This window comes from Festucalex cinctus, chromosome 16 (assembly GCF_051991245.1).
Source record: "Festucalex cinctus isolate MCC-2025b chromosome 16, RoL_Fcin_1.0, whole genome shotgun sequence".
Classification (NCBI taxonomy): domain Eukaryota; kingdom Metazoa; phylum Chordata; class Actinopteri; order Syngnathiformes; family Syngnathidae; genus Festucalex; species Festucalex cinctus.
The window spans coordinates 18,146,626-18,170,204 of NC_135426.1; the positions used below are offsets into that span (position 1 = coordinate 18,146,626).

Below are 23,579 nucleotides of genomic sequence, written 5' to 3' on the forward strand. Positions count from 1 at the left end.
TCTAATGCTAATTGCTGCAAAACCGAAACAGATAAAAATATACCTTTTTTTCCTGATGAAAGAAGAGACTAATCTTTCTTTTGGTAGGTTCCGTGTTTTTAAAGCAATAGAACACAATATCCTGTAGGCATTACAAAATCAGTCAAAAAACAACAAAACGGTGAAAACGCCTGGGAGTGAATGAGTTAATAACCTTGTCAACTGAGGAGTTTCTGGTTCCTTTCCAGGAACTTGTGAACCAGATCAGACGGCAGGGGAGTTTGCTTGTTCCGTGTGTGTGTGTGTGGATGTCTGTTTCCAATGAATTTGCTCTATTATTTGCTTCAAAACCAGTCGCCATGTTGACGCTTGACTCGAGCTTTATAAACGTCACTCATACTGAATTCATGTCAAAGAGCCCACAAATGTGATACATGGATGTAAATGAGCATATTCTTGACATCAATGCGTATAATGATGACGTGGGTGTGTGATGCACCTCCTATTTATGTTAAATGGGATGTACGCATTTGTTTGAATTCACAAAATGGTGGTGTGGAATTTACATGGCAGAGCGTCCATGTTGCATAGTTGTCATGTCCAATTGTGATGGATTATGGTTGTGTTCTACAAATTAGAGACAAAACTCAAACTGTTTTTTTTGTAATTGACTGCCACCTAGTGCCGTTGTTGTCAATTGCGTGTATGAAAGGCTGCCGTTTGATGCAAAATTATTTTTCTTATTTCTCAGTTTATCCCCCTTCTAAACGCGACAGGCCTCGCAATCCTATTTTCTCAGTCAGCTTCCCACATCAGCAGTGGTCTTCTCTCATTCGCTGCAAGTGAGAGATGTTATTTTTGCGGAATATTTTGACAGAAGCTGGGGGGGCTTTCCTGCTGTATGTTGCCGTGGTAACTGTCAGTCAAATCTAATTAAAACACACCCACACACTTCTCATCTAGTGGAGTTTGCCAAAAGATGTTTTGTTTTTTTTTTGTCATTTTTTCTGCAGTTATTATTTGATAGCACTATAAATAAAACACTTGTGATCAAACGCTAACATTATCTTGGGCAATAAGTCCCTTATATTTTATTTGATGGACAAATATGTTTTGGACAATATTTGGAGGAAAACATCCATGACCTTTTGAGAGACTGCCTCAATTACTACATATAGTCATTAATACTTAAAATGTAATGCCCTGAATATGTCTGAAGCAGCTGTAATTGGATATTGTGCGCGTGCATGGGTGTGCTGGTCACGGTGCCACATCAGATACCCTTACTGACAGAACGTCTGGGTGCATGTGCCCGTGTGTATGTTGGATGGTTAAAGAACTAGGTTGGGATGAAGTGGGACGTACAGTAAATATTGATTAACATAACAGAGTGGCTGGAGTCACAATTTTAATAAATGTGATGTCCTGTTTTTGGTGTCCCTCAAGCTTCAATTCTCAATCCTCTATTTTTTTCTAAAAAATACTGCTTATTCAGACATTTGGCTTGATATTGTGTGTTATTTTGAGCTAAATATACCATAGGTAAGGTTATTATTATAGCGCCCGACCGATTAATCGGCCTTCAAACACCAACCCAAAACAATCGGCCAATTGGGCCAAATGGCCGATTTTTAAATAATCTCCTATTTTCCCCTTAAACGAAGAAAACTGAAGTTTCCGATGTTGTGAAAGTACCCTGAATGCACCATTTTGCTTGCATAGCAAGAGCAGAAGCAACTAGCAAGTGTGTAGCATATATTATTCTTGTGGTGCTCACAAGACACTGTGGAACAGTGAACATTTATTAATGACACCGCAGTTGGAGTTAACTGTAAAACTAAATACACACATATTGAAATACAAATTATGCTTCGTTTTTAAAACATCGCTAGGGTAGCGCTAACTGGAAGTTACCAAATGCTAACAGGACGTTAGGGGGTGTTTTTCCTTCAAATAACGAATATCCACACACAAATCTTGTGGGAACACATAAACACTGATGAGATAACACTACGCAAAGGCACAAATTCTTCCCAATGTGTGGAAAACTATTATTTTAATAGAATTCAATCGCAACTTTCTTCTGTACTCGCTTTAAAGTGTGTAGCCCAGTGGATGCACGGCAACACGCTGCCCCCAAGAGGCCAAAATGCACCGGAACAGTCAGTATTTTTCAGTTGCTATTATTTTAGTTTATCCATCCATCCATTTTCTTGACCGCTTATTCCTCACAAGGGTCGCGGTAGGTGCTATACATAAATCTATACAATAACCTTGTCTACTTCATGAAACTTTTTGATATGGACTTGTCATCCAAAGCAGAGAATCTTAATAGCGAATGTTTGCGCGTAAGTGGCACCCATTGAAAAAGGAATTGGTGAAGGGGTTAATTTTATGATTAGATATTTTTAAATAATCGGCAGATTAATCAGTAATCTGTATTTTATTTTTCGGCAAAAAAAAAAAAAAAAAGCGCATATCGGTCAGGCCCTAGTTATTAAAATTGAAACTTTTTATTTTATTTTTGCATCTTTGAGATTGTTGATATATGTTGACTTGTTTGATGCATCAAGTAGACCCTCTGTGTGTGTTTAATTTACATTGGAACGCCATCTCAGTCCTAATCCGTAAGTAAGAAGCCCTCCTGACAGTTTTGCACATCAACAGAAGGCCAAGGAATTAATGCACATTACAGGGCCCAATCATCTTTGCTTGTCTCTGCATGGTTGTAATTTCAAGCACCCAACCAGCCTGGCGGTTGTCCCGCGCCCCGTCCGTCCCGCCGTCCATCCACTGGGCCAGTTGGAGCCTAATCCCGGCCGAGCTAATCTTCCACTGATCTGAGGATTGCACTACTGAGTTGTCCGCTCACCTACTGGCAACAACATGCCCAACTGACTGACTGAGTTGTCGAGCTGGGAGTCGACGGGAAGATGGCTTTGCGCCGATCGCCCCCCTCTACCTGGACAGGTGAGTGTCACAGGAACATGTTGGCTATAGGTCCCTGTGGGCAACTACTGTGATATGAGTACGTGTGTTGTTGACTTGAGTGCACTTCCTTGTTTAGTGTGCGTTTCCTAGCAATAAGCCTAATCTCAGTTGGTGTTATTGTGCTGTAAATGAGGAAGTCGCTCGGGGTGAAAACCAATGATCTTATTGGAATGCCAACATTGGACATGATATGGACTTAATATGTTCTATAAGATGTACAACTCAATTATATATATATTTTTTTTCTGCGTAGAAATAAAAACAACTGAGATGATATGGTTGCTCACCATCATAACTGAGAACGTGCCTGTGTTCAGAATTTACTAATCATATTCAAACTCGTATCAAATGCCACCATTTGAAGTACCTTTTACTGACATTTTTCTTTCTATGTTTATGTTACCTTCACCATGTGTAAACACGAGTTCCAGTTGAAGAAAACAGCCCCAAAAGCATGAGGAAAATCCTACTAGAGCATCTGAGTTTTGTTTGGGGTTAATCTGAGACACTTCAAACAAATTATGGGTACCAAAAAAATTATGCGCCAAAACAAAATTGATTCTCATAAGAATCGCAATTCGCATTTAGTATAATTTAGAATAGATTTTAAATGTCCTAAAATCGATTTTATTTAAATTATTTTATACTGTCTTGCCCTTGTTTGTGTACCGTGAACGCTGTTCACGTTGTACCCAATTTGGCCAATTTTTTTCTCTTTGGCCCTGGTTGATCTCCTTTGCTCTGCTGCCACCTGCTGGCCGTTTGTGTGATAACTACCATTTCTGCAACCATTCTTTGCAGTTGAGAGGCTGCATCAAAGCCTTCTGTATGCTCTAGCATAAAAAATAAAAAAAAAATAAAAAATCGTATAAATACGTCTTTGGGACACTTAGAACATAAAAACACAAACAAACGTATTTATACGTTATTGGGAGCAAATGAGTTAATTCTGAATTCTAGTTTTTACCCCTGTAGATTTTTTTTTAAGTTATACGCTTTATAGGTCCTATTTAATGGTGAAAAAGCTTTCTGATTTATCTTGGTGTCATTTTTTTATATCCACTGTAGGAGGTAAAATAGAGATGTGCTTGCAAAGCACATCCACGCTATGAAGTTTTCTTGAAGCAGATCCTGACTACCATAAACTAAAATATACGCTACCATACTATATGTCGTTTCATGGCTTCTGAGAGTGAAAAAAAAGAAGCTCAACAATCGAGATTAATGCGTCCCCAACTATGTCATCGTCAAATCCGGTTCCACAAAAGCAAAAGTATTGGATCATGTGCTTCTTTGCGTAAACATATGCACGAGGGATTTTCTCTCAGCCTGTCCTCCGGCATTTCAAACTGGCGACCCTCCAGTTGCGAGACCTCCTTCTGCAGCGTAACCCCAGGCAGGGTAACACTGTCAAATGAGCAAAATACAACTGCTGCCATGAAATCCACAAAAAAAAAAAGGCATCTTGACCTCTTCATTTGAGTATAAGTGTACACTGAGCTGCTGGGAAAAAAAAAAAAAAAAGAGACTCAACTCAAGCAATGCTAGAGAGTGAGCTGTCCACTGTACTGAAATGAGAGCACAGTAAGAAGCCTGGTTTGTTACTATGGCTACAGATGTCTGTATCCCTAAATAACCATCCGTTGTAACCTTATTATTAAAAGAAAGGCTGTAGCAGTCTTGACTAAAAACATAATTTTTTAGAGGTTTTTTTTTTTTTTTACACACATTTTTTTTATTTCACAAAAAACTATTTCAACAGGGGTGTGTAGACTTTTTATATCCACTGCACATGAACAATACTATATAAGCTAAAACAATCTAAAAATTGGGCTTGTGGCTGTTTTAAAAATGAATCAATCACACTTAAGCACAAGTTAAACGGGAGTCGGCACACATCTGCCACCATTTAAAGTGCCTCTCATAAAACCCAAATAAACTTCAGTTGTTCTAGTAGGCTTTTCTTGACATTTTTAAATGTTTACTTGAACAGAATTTATATTATTTCAGTTGTTTATTTTTTTTAGGGTTGGGTTTAAAAAAAATCGAATAATTGATATCAAATTAATTTTCCTTTTCGAGCGTAATATCAATTCATAAAACCATGAATGGATTATATTAATATTTCTTCTTTTCCCATAAATTAATTTAATGGCCACGTTTTTGTTTTGAATAATCTTTTTTTTTTTCCTTGAAATTTTCTGTTCACATAAATGTAAAAATATTTTCTTACATTTATGAAAGACCTGACTTATTGCACTTTGTGACAATTCAGAATCTTTTTAATATATATTTCTAATGATTGAATTCGAATTTAGAAAGAAAAAAAAAGAATTTAGAAAACATTTTCATCTCATCCATTTTTTTTTTTTATCATGTCCTTGATATTTAAGAAGGATAGATGTTCCATAATTAATGACGAATTGAAGTGAAGTGAATCAAATCGGGAAAAAAAACGAAATGAAATCGAACTGAACTCTTGTGAATCAAAATCAACTCAACTTTATTTATAAAGCACTTGTGTCGTTAAATAAGGTGATTATGAAAGTATCAATCACAACTGAGCATTGTTATAAGAATAGAAGACTTTAGAGCTTGCTGTATATCCCCAAAATATTGCATTAAAAAAGAATGTGATTAATATTGTAGAATGTAGTATTTCTTTGTATTTGAAACACATAAATATGGTTGTTTGGTATTTCCAGGAGGAACATTGATGTTGATAGGACAATTTTTGAGACCATAGTGTACTTTTGAATCAATACAGCTGAATCATCCAAGATGCTCCACTTTCAGTTCAGTCTTTTGTCCCTAGTGGGAAGTATTTTCAGAGTAAACTATACATCCCGCACAAAAAAATAAAAATAAAATGAGAGCAGTACTACAATAATGCAAGTTTGTCTTCGAACACTGTTGCATAAAAAATACTTCTTCCAATGTGTGTCAGAGTCACGGGGCAACGGACGAGGCTTCATCCCAGTGGCCACAGCCCTCAGTGAGTCCTCGTCCATCAACAGCGACGCCCTGTACCACCTGACCAGGGATGTGTCCCGGGCGGGCCTGGAACCTTTGACCTACAGCATACTGGAAGCAGAACCTGACAAAGAGGATACTTGGAATGAGGAGGCTCAAAGTCTACTTAAGGTGACTCACCAACTGACGGTCGATTTAATCAGGAGAGAGGAGAAGTGGCAGTAAAAGAGGCCAAAATCCAGATGTGTTTGATGATGAGGTGCATACAGTACAGTGACAAGGCGATAGGAACTCCTAAAACAATAACAACAATAAATTTTCTAACATTTTGGTTATCACATTTAGATCCAAACTAAAAGAAACAGCACAACCTTTGTGCGCCTTAAAAAAAAACAAAAAAAACAAAAAAAAAACAACCTCTGGTTCAATTTGAGCCATAAGTTTATTTCCAACCCCTCAAAATGTTCAGTGGCTTCAGACCTATCCATACATGTATAGTTTTTATTTATTTTTATTTTTTTTTATTTTGGATGCCCTCTATGAACAATAAAAGCAATATTGTCCTAAGACCAAATCTAACTATAATTTATCTTTATATGAAAAACAAAATTGGAATATTCAAAATGATCAAATTAGGGCCTTGAATATGTTAATAAATAACAACAACATTTTTTGGAACACTATTTTTTTTTGCCACACTTCTTCAATTTGAGCCAAGAGTTGGCGCCCTCTTGGAAGTGTGATATAATATAATAATAATAATAATAATCTAATAATATATTAATAATATAATATAATATAATATAATATAATATAATATAATATAATATAATATCATATATCATATCATATCATATCATATCATATCATATCATATCATATCATATCATATCATATCATATCATATCATATCATATCATATCATATCATATATCATATAATATAATATAATATAATATATCATATAATATAATATATCATATAATATAATATATCATATAATATAATATCATATAATATCATATAATTTGATAATAATATATAATAATAATAATATTTTTATTACTTCCAACCCCTCATAATATTCAGTGGCTTCAGACCTATCCATACATGTATAGTTTTTATTTTTTATTTTTATATGCCCTCTATGGACAATAAAAGCAAAATTGTCCGAAGAGCAAATCTAACTACTATCTATATATGGAAAAACAAATTCAAATTGGAATATTTGATATGATCAAATTCGGGCCTTGAATATGTTTTTTTTTTTTTTTTTTTGGACAATGGCAATTTCAATTTTTTTGTACGGCACTTGTTCAATTTGAGCCAAGAGTTGGCACACTCTTGGAAGTGTGATAACTAAGTCATTTCTGAATTTCTGAATATTTTTTTTAACCCCTCAAAATGTTCAGTGGCTCCAGACCGATCCATACAATAATAAACATCATTTATTGTTGCTGCAGCTCTTGTATTGGCTTGTACAGGTGTACCTAATGAAGTGACCAGTAAGAGCACACACTCTACAGATGGCCGCGCGCACTGTGCCAAACGCGCCGGCGGTGCGCACGCAGCCCCGCGCGCACACGCGCACGCTCACGCACTCGCCCCGACACTCATCACACACTCACAGCGTGAAAGCTCGATGGACGCCTCCTCTCGCGTGTGCATCATGCTGCCGCGACGCGCTTCCCTTTCCATCTGAGCCGAACGTCCGATAGGATCCGCGCCATGAAACCTGTTGCGGCGGCACGGCGGACTAAGTGGAGTGACCTGTAGTGTCATCTTTGGAGGGATGGAGGTGGTGGCGGCGGGGATGAATCGGGCTGCCTTTTTGCCAACTTTTACTCAACGTCTCCCTCAACTTGTCTGATTGTGTTTGAAGCGTCACAGCATGCAGACTGATGACAAGATTCCAGTGAGTACAGCAGCTTGTTCGTTTAGTTCCAGAATTGCTCCTACACCTTTTAGTGATTAGCTATTGTAATGTGCATGTACTAGTAACCTGCTTTCCACTCGCAAATATCCTTGCAAACACTGCTTATCATTTCATATGGAACCTGCTGGTTTGAGTGGTTCCTTAAGATACGCGTGATCCAATGAAGAAGCCGATTTTTTTTTTCCTTCATAAAAAATATGCTAAAATTAAATAAATACTGAAAGACATTGGCCAATTAATCAATGAATTTTACTCTCCTGACTATCAGAATCGTCATTGCCCTAGAAAAAAAATAATTCATATAAGTCGGGCCCTAGTTTTAATGCCTTGCACATTTATTATACTGTCATCAAATAAAGGCACTTACACATTAACTCATTCACTGCCAGTCATTATAGAAAATTTTTACATTTCCAATACTCACGTGATATTACATTCAATAATTATATATAAACCGAATCTACCAAATAACAGAATAGACTCCCTACTTTTTGTCCCGTCCCGTTCTTTTATAATTGACAGCAGAAAAATGTAGGTTTGCCAAAATACAGCCATTTCTCCCATGGACTCTGAAACTGTGTTTATTTCCTATAAAATGGGGCAATGATGTCATCTACCGGTGGTTGGGCATCAGTAAAGTTGTTTCCAAGTTTGATATTTACAGTGGAGCATGCTCAGATTCGCCCCCATTTAGCACCGCTCTAAAAAATACAATTGACAAGTATACTTGTCAAAGGCAGTGAATGAGTTAAGAGTATTCAAAACATCACTTTTCCTTTCAAGCTGCTAGCTTAATGCTAACACTTAATCGGGAAACATTTAGCATTTACTGGTTGGTATAATAACACTTTAAGAATGGATATTTGCTTAATGCTAACATTTGATGGGGAAACTCCATAGGCAGGCTAAAAATTAGCATTTACTGGGTGGTGTAATAACACTTTAACAGCAACATGAAAAACCAACTTTTTGAGGCTTTTAGCCGCGTTAAAATGCTAATTCCTCAGCAAACACATGACGGAAGTGGTGTTTTCATCCATTCACCCCTCTATGAGAAATTCAAGGTCATTCTGCTCTCCAAGCACCACCAGCCCCTCCTAACCTGAGAAAAGGAGCGAGTGCTCACTTTATGACATCATAAAGTGCGGACCCACCCCTGCACCATCTCTGCGGACTAAACGCACGCCCACTTTCTCTGGGACCTTCATGGGATACTGACAAAAGTAGCCTTAATCTGTAAACATTCTGTCCAAATGAATTCAAAGCAATTGATTAAATGCAATGCCAAAGTGCAATGACAATCGGCTCTTAAAATCCCACAAAGGTTCTGGCTGACACTTGTGTAAACTACAAGTGAACCTAACTGAATGAATAGTATAGTGGTTAGTGTGCTTGCTCTGTAAGCAGCAAGTCCCCGGTTCAAGACCAGCTCAGGATTTTTTCCCTCTTCCTTCTTCCTTCTCCTCCCATACGTCTCCACGATTTCTTGCGGCAAGGAGCCATTTTGTTTCAAATGTTTATGGACGAATCGATGGCTTGCATTCAGAAGAGTGCTCAAACGCAGATCTCCAACAGCAGACATGAAGTCTGCTCACCGGGGAGAGGTGGCGGTTTACTTCCGTGTTAGAAAACTAACCAGCAAAACACTTAATATTTCATAAAAAATTACATCTCCATGGTGCCAAAAGGTAACATTTAATCATTATATGTAGGGAGGGCTTAAAATGTCGTGGTGTAGTCCCTTTTAAAATAATGAACACAAACAGTGCAGCAACATACAGTAATGTATGTAGTCAGATAATATAGCAATCTCACTGGCATATATTCTTTATCCTCTTTAAAATACGATTTATATTCCCACAAATTGCTGAGTCAGGTGGGCCTTGTACAAATTGACTTACCCCGTAGTCTCATTTTTGCAAAAATCCTCTTTTCAGTTTAGTTTTATAATATGACGTGGTGATGTTTCTTCCATCCAAGGAGGCAGAAAGTACAGGCAGGTATTTGTAATGGTTTCATAATGTTGCGGCTAATCCAGCAGGGGACCCAACACAGCACGTGACCGCGTTTGGATGGTTTCCAAGGGAAACACCGGGGTCTGTGTACAAAACAATCCCGAAAAAAAGGCTCCCCCATTCTTTGGACACCTAACTGACGTTTAAAAAAAAAAAAAAAGGCCACGCATGAGAGAGAATGTGCATACCTCACTCATACTTTAGAGCAGCTGCATTGTGCAGGGAGTCTTTGTGCTCTCGCGTTGCTCTCTTTTTATTGTCTTTCTGGTTCTCACTCTGCCTGTCTATGTGTCCCCGTTGGCCACAGTTTGTTTGTTTTACTCTTCTGACCACCTGGCGACTAAATCCAGCAAATATGCGCTTGCTTTCGCCTACTTTCTCAAAGGATTTCATTAAGCGCAATCAAATTGAGGCTCTTCAATAGAGGTTCCCAAGTTTGTAGTTCGAATGGAAACAATAATATTTATAAAATAGTCAAACAGTAAAAAAAACAATCTACTTTTTTATTGCATGAAATACTGCTAAATTCTCCATGACAACAAGAGAAATGCCCTCCATTTTTTTTTTTTTTTTTTTTTTTTTTTTTTTTTACAGCAGTACTGAAATCAGCAGAAAAATCTCCCATCATGCCCCGGGCCTATAGAGCCTTCCCTCTTGTGTCCTCAATGTTCCGTCTCCTTCCAAACAATCTGTCTAAATAAAGAATCAAAGTGGCAAAGGTGATGCGACTGCCCACTCTGCTGCGAAAAGGTTCTCACTTCAGTGTTTTTGAGAACCTGCCAATTGCCACTCTGCGTGCGTGTGTGTGCCGACGTAGCCGTCCGTGCTCAAGTTCATTCAAACGCTTACGTAAGCTTTGCTTTTCATCTCCGCGCTAAAGCGGGTGTTGTGATTTACTATTATTGATGCAAACAAACCGTGCTAGGAATTTTTTTGAAGTAATTATTAGTGTTGTTCCGATACCGTTTTTTGGTCCCCGATACCGATACCCAGCTTTTCAGTATCGGCCGATACCGATACTTACGTTGAAAAAGCTCTCCTGCCATTGTTTCAGAGCATTCAAGGGCCAACAGGATATCTTAGATCGGCATACAGTGAACATGTCACATATCAGTGAATGTCGTGCACGAGCAAGACACAAGATGCTGCACCCAAAATTATATATTAGCTTTGGAATTAATGGTATCGGCATGTTACGTGTGAGTACTCACCGATACCGATACCACTGTTTTAGTGCAGTATCGGCGCCTCTGCCGATACCAGTATCAGTATCGGAACAACACTAGTAATTATTTGATGTGTGAACTATTTCATTCCTTCCATTATTCAGTATTGTGGGCTCATGATTGGGTTACCAGTATTATGTGTAGGTTCAATTTATTATTATTATTATTATTTATTTATTTTTTCCAAGCTTCTCTATTCATGTATTTTTGAATAAACTCGATAATCTGTTTTGGAGTCAACAACACATTTTGATTGGCTTTTGTTAAAGTCAAGGCAAATGAATCTAATGCTTTGAACTTAAATTTGGCATACTGTACGTATCCAAATACTGACGACGGCATCTTTTGGTTTCTGTTTTGCAGGTTGTCAGTTCTTCGTCAAGCCCCCAAGACAACGGCGAGGGCCTCCACTTCTCAGACGGCCGGCGGAAAGTCGACTACGTCCTGGTCTTCCACCAGCGAAGACACGCCTCCGTCCAGTCCCCCGCCAGCACGTCGGTTTCCCACGACCGACTGTCCATCGTTTCCAACGGCAACTTCCCCCCGTCGCGGGGCTCGGACGGCAAAGGAGGGGGCGGCAGCGGCGGCGTTCCGGGAGGGGAGGCTGTGAGCATCGGCGAGGTGTTCATGGAGCTCGACATCGGAGGAGGGAATGAAGCGGCGGAGCCAGCCGACCACGAGATGCATCTGATCAGACAAGAGTTCGAGGCCAACCTGCTGGAAGCTGGCCTGCAGATTGAAAGAGACAGAGAGGTGAGAGTCGTCTGTCACTCAAGACTGAGCGTTACTTTTGGCACTCTAAAAACATTTGGGTAAAAAATAACCCAATTTGGGTCAAAAATGGATCGATCCACTTCTTTGGTCAATTTGGCATTCAATTTTTGAGTTTCATCAGTTTTCACAAATCTATTTAAAATTGTAAGTAATTGAGCTTTTTTTCTACATGGCCCTGGTTGATCTCTTTTGCTCTGCTGCCACCTGCTGGCCGTTTGTGTAATAACTACCATTTCTGCAACCGTTCTTTGCAGTTGAGAGGCTGCATCAAAGCCTTCTGTATGCTCTAGCAAACAAAAAAACAAAAAAAACATATAAATACGTCTTTGGGACACTTAAAACATAAAAAACGTATTTATACGTTCTTGGGAGTAAATGAGTTAAACATGGAGCGGCACGGTGGCTGAGTGGTTAGCATGTCCGCCTCCCAGTACTGAGGAAGTAAGATCGAGTCCGGGCTCCAGCCTTCCTGGGTGGAGTTTGCATGTTCTCCCCGTGCTTGCGTGGGTCTTCTCCGGGTACTCCGGTCTCCTCCCACATTCCAAAGACATGCATGGCAGGTTAATTGGGCGCTCCGAATTGTCCCTAGTTGTGCTTGTGAGTGTGGATGGTTGTTCGTCTCTGTGTGCCCTGCGATTGGCTGGAAACCAGTTCAGGATGTACCCCAACTACTGCCCGAAGCCAGCTGGAATAGGCTCCAGCATCCCCGCGACCATTGTGAGTAGAAGGCGATTATTAGGATGGATGGATGGACGTTTAAACATGTGAAAAATATTAAGACAAATTCTTTTTTTGAAACAATATAATTATGGAAGTTAATTTTGGACCAAACAAGATTTATTAAATTAGTCATTTTAATTTAAAAAGGTTTGCAAATAAATTTATAAATTTATATAAATTTAAACAACTCAAAATTAGCATTAATATATATTTTTATTTATTTATTTATTAGAATTGTGCCGATTTATGTAATTGTGGGGTGTAATAATTGAATAATTGAAAATTGTAATTGAATGTACATTAATTGCACAATTTGTGGGATTTTATTCAAAGTGACCAAATTTTTGGGATTGTTTTATACAAAATACCAACCCCCCCCCCCTTTCATTTTTTTGTTTTTGTTTTGGTTGTTGTTTTATACAACCCAACCCAAGAAGTGGATTGGTCCTTTTTTTTTTTTTTTTTTTGTCAATGTTCACTTCATTTTTTTTTTTTAGAATTGAATTGTGTTATCCCTGCGATTGGTTGGCAACCAGTCCAGGGTGTCCCCCGCCTACTGCCCAGAGCCAGCTGAGATAGGCGCCAGCAGCCCCCGCGACCCTTGTGAGGAATAAGCGGTCAAGAAAATGGATGGATGGATGGAATTGTGTTATCCATGCATTTTCAAACATTAGTGAATAAGAAAATTCCTCTCTAGCTGGGAAAATGCTTGGCCATGCGCCTCAAATGATTGGATCGAAAGAGCGAGCGAGAATGAGTGGGCGGGATGACAGAACAACGTGCATAGTAATAGTAGTACTGTAGGCAAGAGTAACCATTGGAAATGAGGAGCGACATCAACTATGGGGGAGAGAATCCGAACATTACAGATAGAGGGAGGAGATTGCATCATGGGAAATACCCATGCCAGTGGAACGAGGGCGTGAGTCAGGACAAGCCTGAACCAACCTTGACAAATCATAAGGCAAATCTATTCTTAAAAAAAACTGTTAAGAATTGAGAAACAGAAGAAACGTGATCTATCTTCCGAGTTCACTCAGGCAAAAGAGTAAATTTCACACTCCTCGCAAAACTTAATGTGATTTGGCAGCTTTCCCTTCCACTTGCTGTGTCCACGCCAGCTGCTGGCTGTGCCCTCTTCCGTGCCGCTTGCCTAATTTACCCCGCGAACCGCCTCATTTAGATGTTGACATTCAGACATCCTTCCACCGTAGATGAGTCGGCGTCGGAGGCTTTGGTTTGGGCTTGTGTGCGAGATGGCGTGCGCGGGCGGCGCTTGGCATTGCACCCACTCGCCGTTGTTGTCGTAGCGGGCCTGTGGGCTACGGTCCTACAAATGTGGCTGTTGTGAAAGTTCTGTCACGCTTTGCCTGCTAACACCAAAAGGGACTGTTTTGGCGACCGCCGCCAGTGATATTTGGAAGCGAGTTGGTGAGCATTGCTGGAGCCAGGACGGATAATTCAAGAGGAATCGGTGCAATTTTGAATACAAGTCTGTCCGTATTTTATTTTACTCTCCTTAAAAGTGCCGTTTTATTTCTCATTAGATGAGGTCATACATACTGCTTGATGCAAATCCTGCCTAAAATTACTTGACAAAAAATGTGCCGAAACCAATAGCAACAAAAGTGAGCACACCCCTAAGTGAGAATGTGCAATTTTTTATTCCCCAATCACACTGACACCTTGTAACCCTATCAACTCACAAGAGATTGAGGGAAATCACTAATTGGGTCCACATTTTCACCAAGAGGTGTACTCACTTTTGTTGCCAGCGGTATCGACGTACCATATTTTCTGCACTATAAGGCGCACCTTCAATGAATGACATGTTTTAAAACTTTTTCCACATATAAGGCGCTACAGTAGAGGCTGTGGTTACATTATGCATCCATTAGATGGTGCTGCGCTAAAGCGAATGTCAACAAAACAGTCAGATAGGTTAGTCAAACTTTATTAACTCATTGACTGCCATTGACGGAAAAAGACGCATTTTTGCTGGGCTGGCAGTGAATGTGTTAAACACAATGTGCCAATATATTTTGTGATTATATTGCAGCCTCCTTTTTTCCTTTTTTTTTTTTTTTTTTTTTTTAAGAATTTTTTTTTTTCAATTTTGGTTACATCTCATCTTAAGTCATTGACTGCCATTGACGGAAAAAGACGTCAAATAATGCATTTTTGCTGGGCTGGCAGTGAATGTGTTAATAGATTACAAACCAGCTTTCTGACAACTCCATTCACTCCCAAAACGAATAAACAGCTTTTTTTTAATTATTTTCTCTGAGGTAAAGTATTAGTATTAGCTAGCTTCTGCGCATGCGCGTCACCGATCGTGCAGGGTCACCGAAAGCGTCTTGACAGCGAGACCTGTTGCGGCTCAATATTGATCCATATATAAGGCGCACTGGATTATAAGGCGCATGGTCAGCTTTTGAAAAAATTGAAGGCTTTTAGGTGCGCCTTATAATGCGGAAAATACGGTACATTGTAAGAACGTGACTTTTCTTTAGTGTACACCCATGAAAAGATATTCCAAAATATTATTTATTGGTGCTGCAATTGGTTGGCATCCAGTTCAGGGTGTCGCCCACCTACTGCCCTAAGCCAGCTGGGATAGGCTCCAGCACCCCCGCGACCCTTGTGAGGAGCAAGCGGTTAAGAAAATGGATGGATGGATGGATCTTTATTGGTGATGTGAGTTCTGCCGGCAAGCATTAATCAGATTACAATTGCATATGTATATGGGTCGTTAATCTAGTATGAGATTATCTTCCTGGTAGCATTTTATCGTATCGCATTGAGCAACATATTGATGTACTCAACAGCCAAGAGAAGCCAGAAAGAGATTTTCATTCCCTACTTTGACTATATAGAACGGGATACTCTTACAGGGTGACTGACAAACATAATTACACTCCTTCATTTGAATATAGTGGGGGGGGGGGGGGGGGGGGATACTCTTACAGAATGACTGACAAACATAATTACACCCCCTCAGCTGTAGATGTACTTTCAGTAGGTGCTGGCACATACAAAGAAAAGTGGCCTAAATGGCACGAGTTCTTAATGTGCGGTCCTCAAAGGCAATCAACCTTCATATTTTTGTTAGGGCATAAGAAAGTACACTTGCATATTAGTATTTAATTCATTACTAGCCAATTGCTGCAAACTAATCACTACGAAACATCAAGTTGAAGAAATTAGAAGAGAAAATAATTGTACATACTAAAAAAGAGTCCTGTCAGGGAGATGCATTTGGTGGATTTTGCAGATTTTTTTTTTTAGTGAAGCACAGGCAGCGGTACATTCTTTTTGCCACTTTATGTATTATACATAGCGCTTTATATGATGTGTTCAGTACCTCACACCTACTATGCATCAGTCATCTTCACCATCGACGTTTCCTTGACTCCCACCTCTCACTCGGCAACATGCTGTCGCCCAAACGATCACCCCCCCCCCCTTCCAATGACACCCCTCAGCCAGCTGCGTCCTAGTTACACCCCCTACTGAGATAAAGAGCTAATTGGAAATCCCTCTACTAATTAACCTTCTCCAGACTCAAATGTATTTATATCTGCTGCTTTTTCACACACAGGGAGGAAAGAGGGCAGGAGAAGGTGAATGCGATGATAGTGGGATTTGATGTTTATCATTAGTTACTTATTAACACATTCACTGCCATAGACGGCGAAAGACGTCAAAGGTTCATATTTCGTGAATTAGTTAAAATACACATTTTTGTGTTCAGGGGACTTCTAGGTGTGTCCATTTTAAAGTCTGTTGTCACAATATAAAATTTGCTTGTTGATTCATGGAGTTCATGTCGGTCAAAGTGCATTCTTAATTGGATTGGACACATTTATACACCGTTAGATCGCCTACCCCCCATCTGCTTCTTTTGGCAGGATTTTGCTATTACTAAGATCCATGATTTAGTCAGTGAGAAATATGTAATATGTCAGATAAAGACCTAGACCTGTCAAAATTAATAATAATTAATAAATAATTTTAGTAATCGAGTAATCGGTTGGAGCCACTTTTTAATTTAAAATGGTCCAAACCCTCTGAATTCAGCGTATCAACAGTCATTGTTCACTAATTTCTGTAGTCCTTCATGAAAGAAGATTATCTTCTGTGTTTAATCAAAGACCAATCGCTGGTTAAAAAAATGTGTTTGTAATGCACTTTAGTGCAAAATGACATTGAATCCGATTAATCGATATCGATAGATTTATCAATTCTAGAAATATTCGATAGTGACAGCACTACTGTTATTAAAATGCCCAAAGGGAGAGACTTGTTACTTGGAACATGTTTATTGCTCAGGTGTGCCTCTGACTGCCCACAATAAAAGGCCACCCGGTTTTGTTTTGACAAGAGTTCGCCTATAGTGCATTTTCCTGAACGTGCACCAAAAAACCCCAAATGCTTTTTGTGAGTAGTGTATCCAGTAGGCTTCCCAATGTAGCAGCAGGGAGGAAGTAGCTGATGTGATCAGAGAGGAGATAATGAAACACAAGAGCAGTGAGAGTGGCAGTTCAATGAGCCGGCCCGTCAATCAAGCCGTTGAAAGCGTTGCCTGCCAGGTACACAAGGTACAGTCATGCAGACGAGGATGGGCTGAGAGGGAGTGAAAGATCTCAGGGACGTCCAAGTCGAGAAAGGGAATCGGGTTTCCACCGTTGCCCCCCAACCTCTCCCCACTCCATCCCCTTACAGTCGCCGATCGGGGTCCGAGGAGTGTAACGTTACCTGCGTGCTTGCCAGCCATCCCCTTTTGCACTCTCGCTGCAAACAATGTCGCTCGCTTTGACGTTCACAAATCAGTCACACACTCCATCCCAATGCATTACTTATTTGCAAGGTTGCAAATGCGTCTGGAAAATGCTCCGTAATTGCGGCGAGGGGGCGATGATTCATCATCGGCGGAGCGGGGCGTTATTAAGCATCACGGTGCTTTCCTTTTTTTTTTTTTTTTTTTTTTTTTTTTTTTTTTTTTTTTTTTTTTCTTTTTTTTTTTTTTTTTTTTTTTTTTTTTTTTTTTTTTTTTTTTTTTTTTTTTTTTGAAGAGCTCAGAATTGTTCATTCGGTAGTCTTACCGATTCAACGTCTTGTCATCATTGCTCTTTTCCTTTTTTTTTTTTTTTTTTTTTTTTTTTTTTTTTTTTTTTTTTTTTGTGTGTGTGTGTATGTGTGCGTGCGTTTGCGTGCGTGCGTTTGCGTGCGTGCGTGCGTTTGCGTGTGTGCGTTTGCGTGCGTTTGCGTGCGTGCGTGTGCGTGCGTGCAAATACGTATAAATTTATACTCATTCATTCACCTAAAACCTTATAAATATCCCATTACCCTTCGCCTTAACCAGGTACTTCAGAATCTTGCCAGAGTCGTGAGATTTAAATGGTCAGGAGACCAGAGAAAAGGTCAGAAAAAAAAGAAATAAAGAGAAAAGAAAGGTAAATCAAAGTGACATCCAGCACCGACCAAACACTTCCTGCCTTCCCCATGATTACAAAATCAAAGTCTTACGCCAACCCCGGAAGCCTCTAAATTCCAGCAAATTTAGCGAGATCTCAAGAGCCCAGAGGAAAAACTAAAGAGAGGAAGGAGGGAAGGATCGATAAGGCAGAGTGAGATCAATAGAAGCCAGTACATCCAATCCATCAAAGTGAAGTCCAGCACCAACAAGACCCCTCCTGCGTGGTTACAAAACCGGAGTCTTATGCCAACCCCAGAAACCTCATACTTCTAATAAATTAAGATCTCAAGTGACCAGAGGAAAAACTAAAGAGAGGAAGGAGGGAAGGATAGATAAAGAAAAGTGAGAACCACAGACACCAGCACCAACTGATTCAAGGGGCTGTGGGAGGGAGAGGGTACTTCTGTTGAGTTTCAGTAGATGCTGGTGCGACGGATCTGGCATGCATAAGGACCACCACCAAAGAGAGAAGCCGTCAACCGCGGTCCAGCAAAGCGAGCACCCCCCCCCGGAATCCCCAGGCCGCGGCAGCACCAAGGCCACCCCCAAGCCACCCGAGCGGACACCGGTCAGCGAGCCGACCCAGACACCCGGAACACCCCCGCCCCAGCCCCGGCCCACACCCCCGAGCCCAAGGCCGCAGAACGAGGCCCAGCGGGCCCCCACAGCGCCCCACCGGTCCCCAGCCCCCATCCCCCCACGACCCCCCCGCACCCCACCCAAACCCGCCATCCACCACGACCCAGGCCCCACCACCCCCGACCCCCAAACCCCCGAACACACCCCGACCCCCAGCACCCAACCCCCCACCCACCCATACCTCCACCCCCCCCCAAACAAGCCGCCCCCCCCCCCGACGGCCGCCACCCCCCCCCCCGCGAACCCGGCCCCCCGCGAGAACCCCCCACCCCCCCCCCCGGAAACCGGCACCGGGCAGCAGCGCAGAGAGGGAAGATGCGCCCACCCCACCTCCAGCCGCGCGAGATTTGCACCGCGGCGGGAGGGGGGAAGCAGAGGAGGAAGCACCAGGGGAGAAGGCGGGACACCAGAACACCGAGCCCGGTGGGGAGAGGCCCCGGTCGTCACGCCAGAGTACAAGTGACACCTAACCCTGTTACTGAGTCCGCCAGCTCGCCGACTGGCGAGCTCTACCCTTACACCGTGAATGTGGCCCCACCCAGTGTATATACAAGTGTGTGCGTGTGGTGCATTAAAATTGGGAGCAGGTGAGTCGGAGCAGAGGGAAAAAATTTCCCCTACTCCGACACACCCGTATCCCCCCCCAAAAAATGAATATGTATATGTGTGGTGCATTAAAAAAGGGAATGGAGGGACAAAGTGGTGGGGCAGGGACACAAATGGGGGGGACCACAGCGCTGCCAGGCACTGCAGTCCATCCCCTCTGATGGCTCCCCGCCCCAACTCACCCCTCCCCTTGGACGTGAGGTGCATTAAAATTGGAGGGGAGTTGAAGGGTGAAGACGGTGTTTCCACCCTTCCCCACCCCACCAAGAAATGTGTTGTGTGCCCTATGTGTATATTTACAAAGTGTATAGTGCAAGCTAGTGAAGTGAGTAAGAGGAGCGACCAGCGGGGCCTCACCCAACCCGGCGGGTGTAGGTGGCACGCCCGCCCCCCAGCACCCCCACCCCCTGCCGCCCCCCACCTCATCCACCCGGCACCACAATGGGCGGGCAGCCAGCGCAGCAGGGCTACCGGACAGCCCACCAGCCACCGGGGCCCGCCCGGGGCACCAGGAGTTATACCGGAGCGGGGCAGGCCCCAAACCCTCGCCCGGCCCCCGGAGCCCGACGCCCGGGCCGGGGAGGGAGCCCCAGGCCCAGGGAGAGGGAGGGGGAGGGGCCGCAGGGCAGACAGGGAAGGGGGGGGGGGGGGCGGGGGAAGCGGGGAGAAGACGACAAGAAGGCGAAAGGGCGGCTGCAGGGCAGGAGGCGGGGGGGGAGAGGAGGAGGGAGGGCGACAAGGGAAAAGGGACCGGGAGGCAGAGGAGGATGGGCGGGAGGAGGCGAGGAGGGAGAGGCGACGGGGGGGAGGAAGGGGGAGGGGAGAGGGAACCACGGGGCACACCGGAGGCCCACCCACCCCGAACCGCGCCGCCGGGCACGGAGCAGCGGACCGCGCCGGGACGGCACCGCCCCGGGCACCAGGGGAAGCACCCCAACACCGCACCCCACAGGGGGCCCAGGGAGCGGCCAAGACGCAACCGCCACCGAGCAGACAACGGGGGGGGGCAGAACCACCCCCGCCCGACCACAGGGGACGGCGTCAAGAAAATTGACTAATTAGCATGCAGTAACACCAAGTGTTGATGCTTAGTGCCCACTAGAAATAGATCTTAAGGAGTTATTGAGTATAGTGTCGTATAGTGTGGTATGCTCGAGCCCACTAGCAGCAACTAGGTTCCTGACTATATAAAAATAAAAACAATCAGATACAAAATACCAAATACAGGAGCAGCGAAAACAGAAGTTGTAACGATGTGGTGGCTCTCGTTAACAGGCAGAATCTTGGCAGGATTAAGTTGCCAAATTGAGATTAAAATATTCTATGTACATAGACCATATTTGTTTAAATCTTGATACTTGATTTTTATTTAAGGCAGAGATTTTTTCCATTGAGATATAATTTATTAGTAAGTTTAACCAGTGGTCGATATTTAGAGATTGTTTATTTTTCCAATTGACAAGGATTATTTTTTTAGCAATAGTAAGGGCTATAAATATAGATTGAGATTGTTTACATGGTCGCTCAGTTATTGTTAAGTCACCTAGTAAACACAGTCTTGGAGATAAAGGAAGCCTACAGTTTAATATATCAGCGAGCTTTTCCAAGATTTTAGTCCAGAAATGCAGCACTGGAGTACATGACCATAAAGCATGAAGATAAGTATCGGCAGTGTTTTGTGAGCACTGGAGACAAATGTCGGAGTCAGAGAGTCCCATTTTTTTCATCATATATTGTGTAATATATGTTCTATGAAGTATCTTATATTGGATAAGTTGCAAATTTGTCTGTTTGGTCATTTTAAATACATTTTCACAGATTTGGGTCCAAAAGTCTGGTTCCGGAACTATAGACAAGTCTTTTTCCCATTTTAAAGTCGGTAAATACGTTTTATTTGTGTATAAAAATAACTTATATATTTTTGATATTTTCTTTATTGTTGTTGGAGAAAGCTTTATAATATCTTTAGCTAAGACAGGCAGTTGGAGCGTATCTTGAAGTGTTGGGATTTGTTTCTTAACCAAAGCATCACGGTGCTTTCCAGGACACGATGATGTTGGACAAAGAGGCAAAATGGTGTGCCAGGGACAGGCTGCACCATGCGAGGAGTGTTGAAAACAGCCGCAGGCGTCGCTTCAGGAACACGCAAATTCTTCTCTTGGTCGGGCCAAAGTTAATGTGTTGCAGTGCATTGGGATTGTTTACGCTGGGATGGCATTTCAAATGGGTCAGATAATGGACTGCTGGGTCAAAATTGAAAGCAGAGAATCATCTTAAGTGTGGCACTTGCTTACAGTCTGTATGCAAGGAGCTGTTTGGCAGATATGCTGGTTATGGTGTTCCGCAGGGTTCAATTCTGGGGCCTCTGCTGTTATCATTGTATCTGTTGCTAGTTCTATCTTAAAAAAAATAATAATAATAAAAAACCCCAGCTATGGTTGGTTTAAAGCAACACTAAGCAACTTTCAATTTATGTTGATTATGGCGGCGCCATATGGTCAAAAGCGGTAATGTTATGCCTGAAGGAAGACCACATTTCCCATGAGGACAAGCGCGTTGTCGTTTTTGAGCTCATGCCAGCGAGCGCTGACATTCAAGTTGCCTTCTGTCTTTGTAAAGCATAGCGAAAGTGGGGAATGACGTATGCCATAAAGCAGTCAGCACATTTGTAGTTTTTTGTGTGACAGTGTTCTTACCATCCTAAGTGCAGTAGTGCCAGTAAAAATGGTAGAGACACCCTCAGGCCATGGCAAAGGTACCACTCAACTAGTTTATGTTTCATCAGAAGAGTTATGAAAATATTTTATTAAGGATGAAAAGTTCCTTAGTGCTACTTTAACTCGTAGGCAGTATTGTGACCCATTTTGTTTTTTGTTTTTTTTGGGTTCTGACCAAGTCATTTCAAAATAAGATATGACCTACGGGTTAAAGTGGTCTATAAATATCAAGTTGAGTTGAATAATGAATTGCAATGCCAAATTGAGCAATTCTAATCCGATACACATTCGATGAAAGGCCTACACCCGTGTCTTGAATTTTGAAAAACAAACAAAGAATATATATATATTTTATTTTTCAATAAAGAAGGGTTCCCTTCAATGAATGCAGAGTACCTCCAACAAGGTTAAGAACCACTTGACTGTACTAAACTATATATTTTTTTAGGTGAAGGCCCATGGTCTGAGCTTCACCCGCCTCCACGCCCCCTGGCCGGTGCTGTGCAGGGAGGCGGAGTTTCTCAAAATTAAAGTCCCAACCAAGACTGTAAGCGCGATACATAATGTTTGACTTGAATTCACGCCATATTTTCAGTTCTGCCTGTGATGTGGTAGTGTATAAGTGGAGTCATTTTCTGTAAAATACACGGTCTGATGTGTTTGACAGCGTTATGACATTAAAGAGGAAAGTGCGTTCAGCAGCAGCATGAGCAGCGTGTGGAGGAAGATGAAGCAGCCTTTCCAGCCCAAAGTGCCCCATCAGGACCACGGACCCACCAAGTTCCTCACACACTGCTTCTCCCGGGACAAGCTCCACCTGTGAGACACGTACACGCAAACATCCTACTTGTGTGTGAAATCCAAACGTCAGCCTGTTTAGTTGCTATTTTTCTGCTAAGTTAATTGCACCTGTGTGTTGTTTGTCAGGTACAACGTCACATCGAAAGACACCTTCTTTGACAACGCCACAAGGGGCCGCATCGTAAGTGTGAGCTCGCGACATGTTCATGGTGAGAATTCATTCCTAAATGCAGTACAATGGTTGTCCTGTCTTGTGTCTATAAGGTGTACGAAATCTTGAGGAGGACTGTTTGTGCACGGACCTGTCAAACCATTGGTAAGAAGTTCTCATGTGCAATGCATTCAGAACAGGTACAGCCCTGGGTAATTTTTTTGTGTGCTTTTCGGACAAACGGGACAGGTCGTTCAGTGTTTTTTTTAAATATAAAAATATAAAAATTCCTGTTTTTTTTTCCCAAACACATTTTTAAATAATATGAAAAATAGTAAATATATGAGTACATTTTGTTTCTTTATTTACAATAAGTCAGTTGTCAACTTTCTAAATGAGGAATTCCTTGCAAATAAATACAAATGAATAAATACATTTTGATAAACAAATGTTTAGAAAAAAGGCTAACTTCATCTGTGTTTATTCAAATGTTTAAATATTATTTATAAATAATATAGTTATACTCAATTAATTAAAAAAAATAATATTCAGATTGATTTTATTATTTAAAT

The 23,579-nt window shown here is 41.6% G+C and overlaps 1 protein-coding gene across 5 annotated transcripts in view; it reads left to right on the forward strand.

Annotated features, from left to right (window-relative positions):
• The first annotated feature begins 2,693 nt into the window (after positions 1–2,693).
• ano2b (anoctamin 2b) overlaps positions 2,694–23,579 on the forward strand; it is a 43,096-nt gene continuing 22,210 nt past the window's right edge. The window contains exons 1-8 of one of the 5 annotated variants that reach the window (XM_077499701.1): positions 2,694–2,949; positions 5,918–6,114; positions 7,826–7,858; positions 11,484–11,873; positions 22,504–22,602; positions 22,723–22,874; positions 22,983–23,037; positions 23,121–23,172. In XM_077499701.1, the coding sequence (XP_077355827.1) occupies positions 2,913–2,949; positions 5,918–6,114; positions 7,826–7,858; positions 11,484–11,873; positions 22,504–22,602; positions 22,723–22,874; positions 22,983–23,037; positions 23,121–23,172 (1,015 nt within the window). In that variant the 5' untranslated portion in view covers positions 2,694–2,912. The remainder of the gene's footprint in view (positions 2,950–5,917; positions 6,115–7,825; positions 7,859–11,483; positions 11,874–22,503; positions 22,603–22,722; positions 22,875–22,982; positions 23,038–23,120; positions 23,173–23,579) is intronic. The other 4 variants (XM_077499699.1, XM_077499702.1, XM_077499700.1 and 1 more) reach the window with 4 other exon arrangements.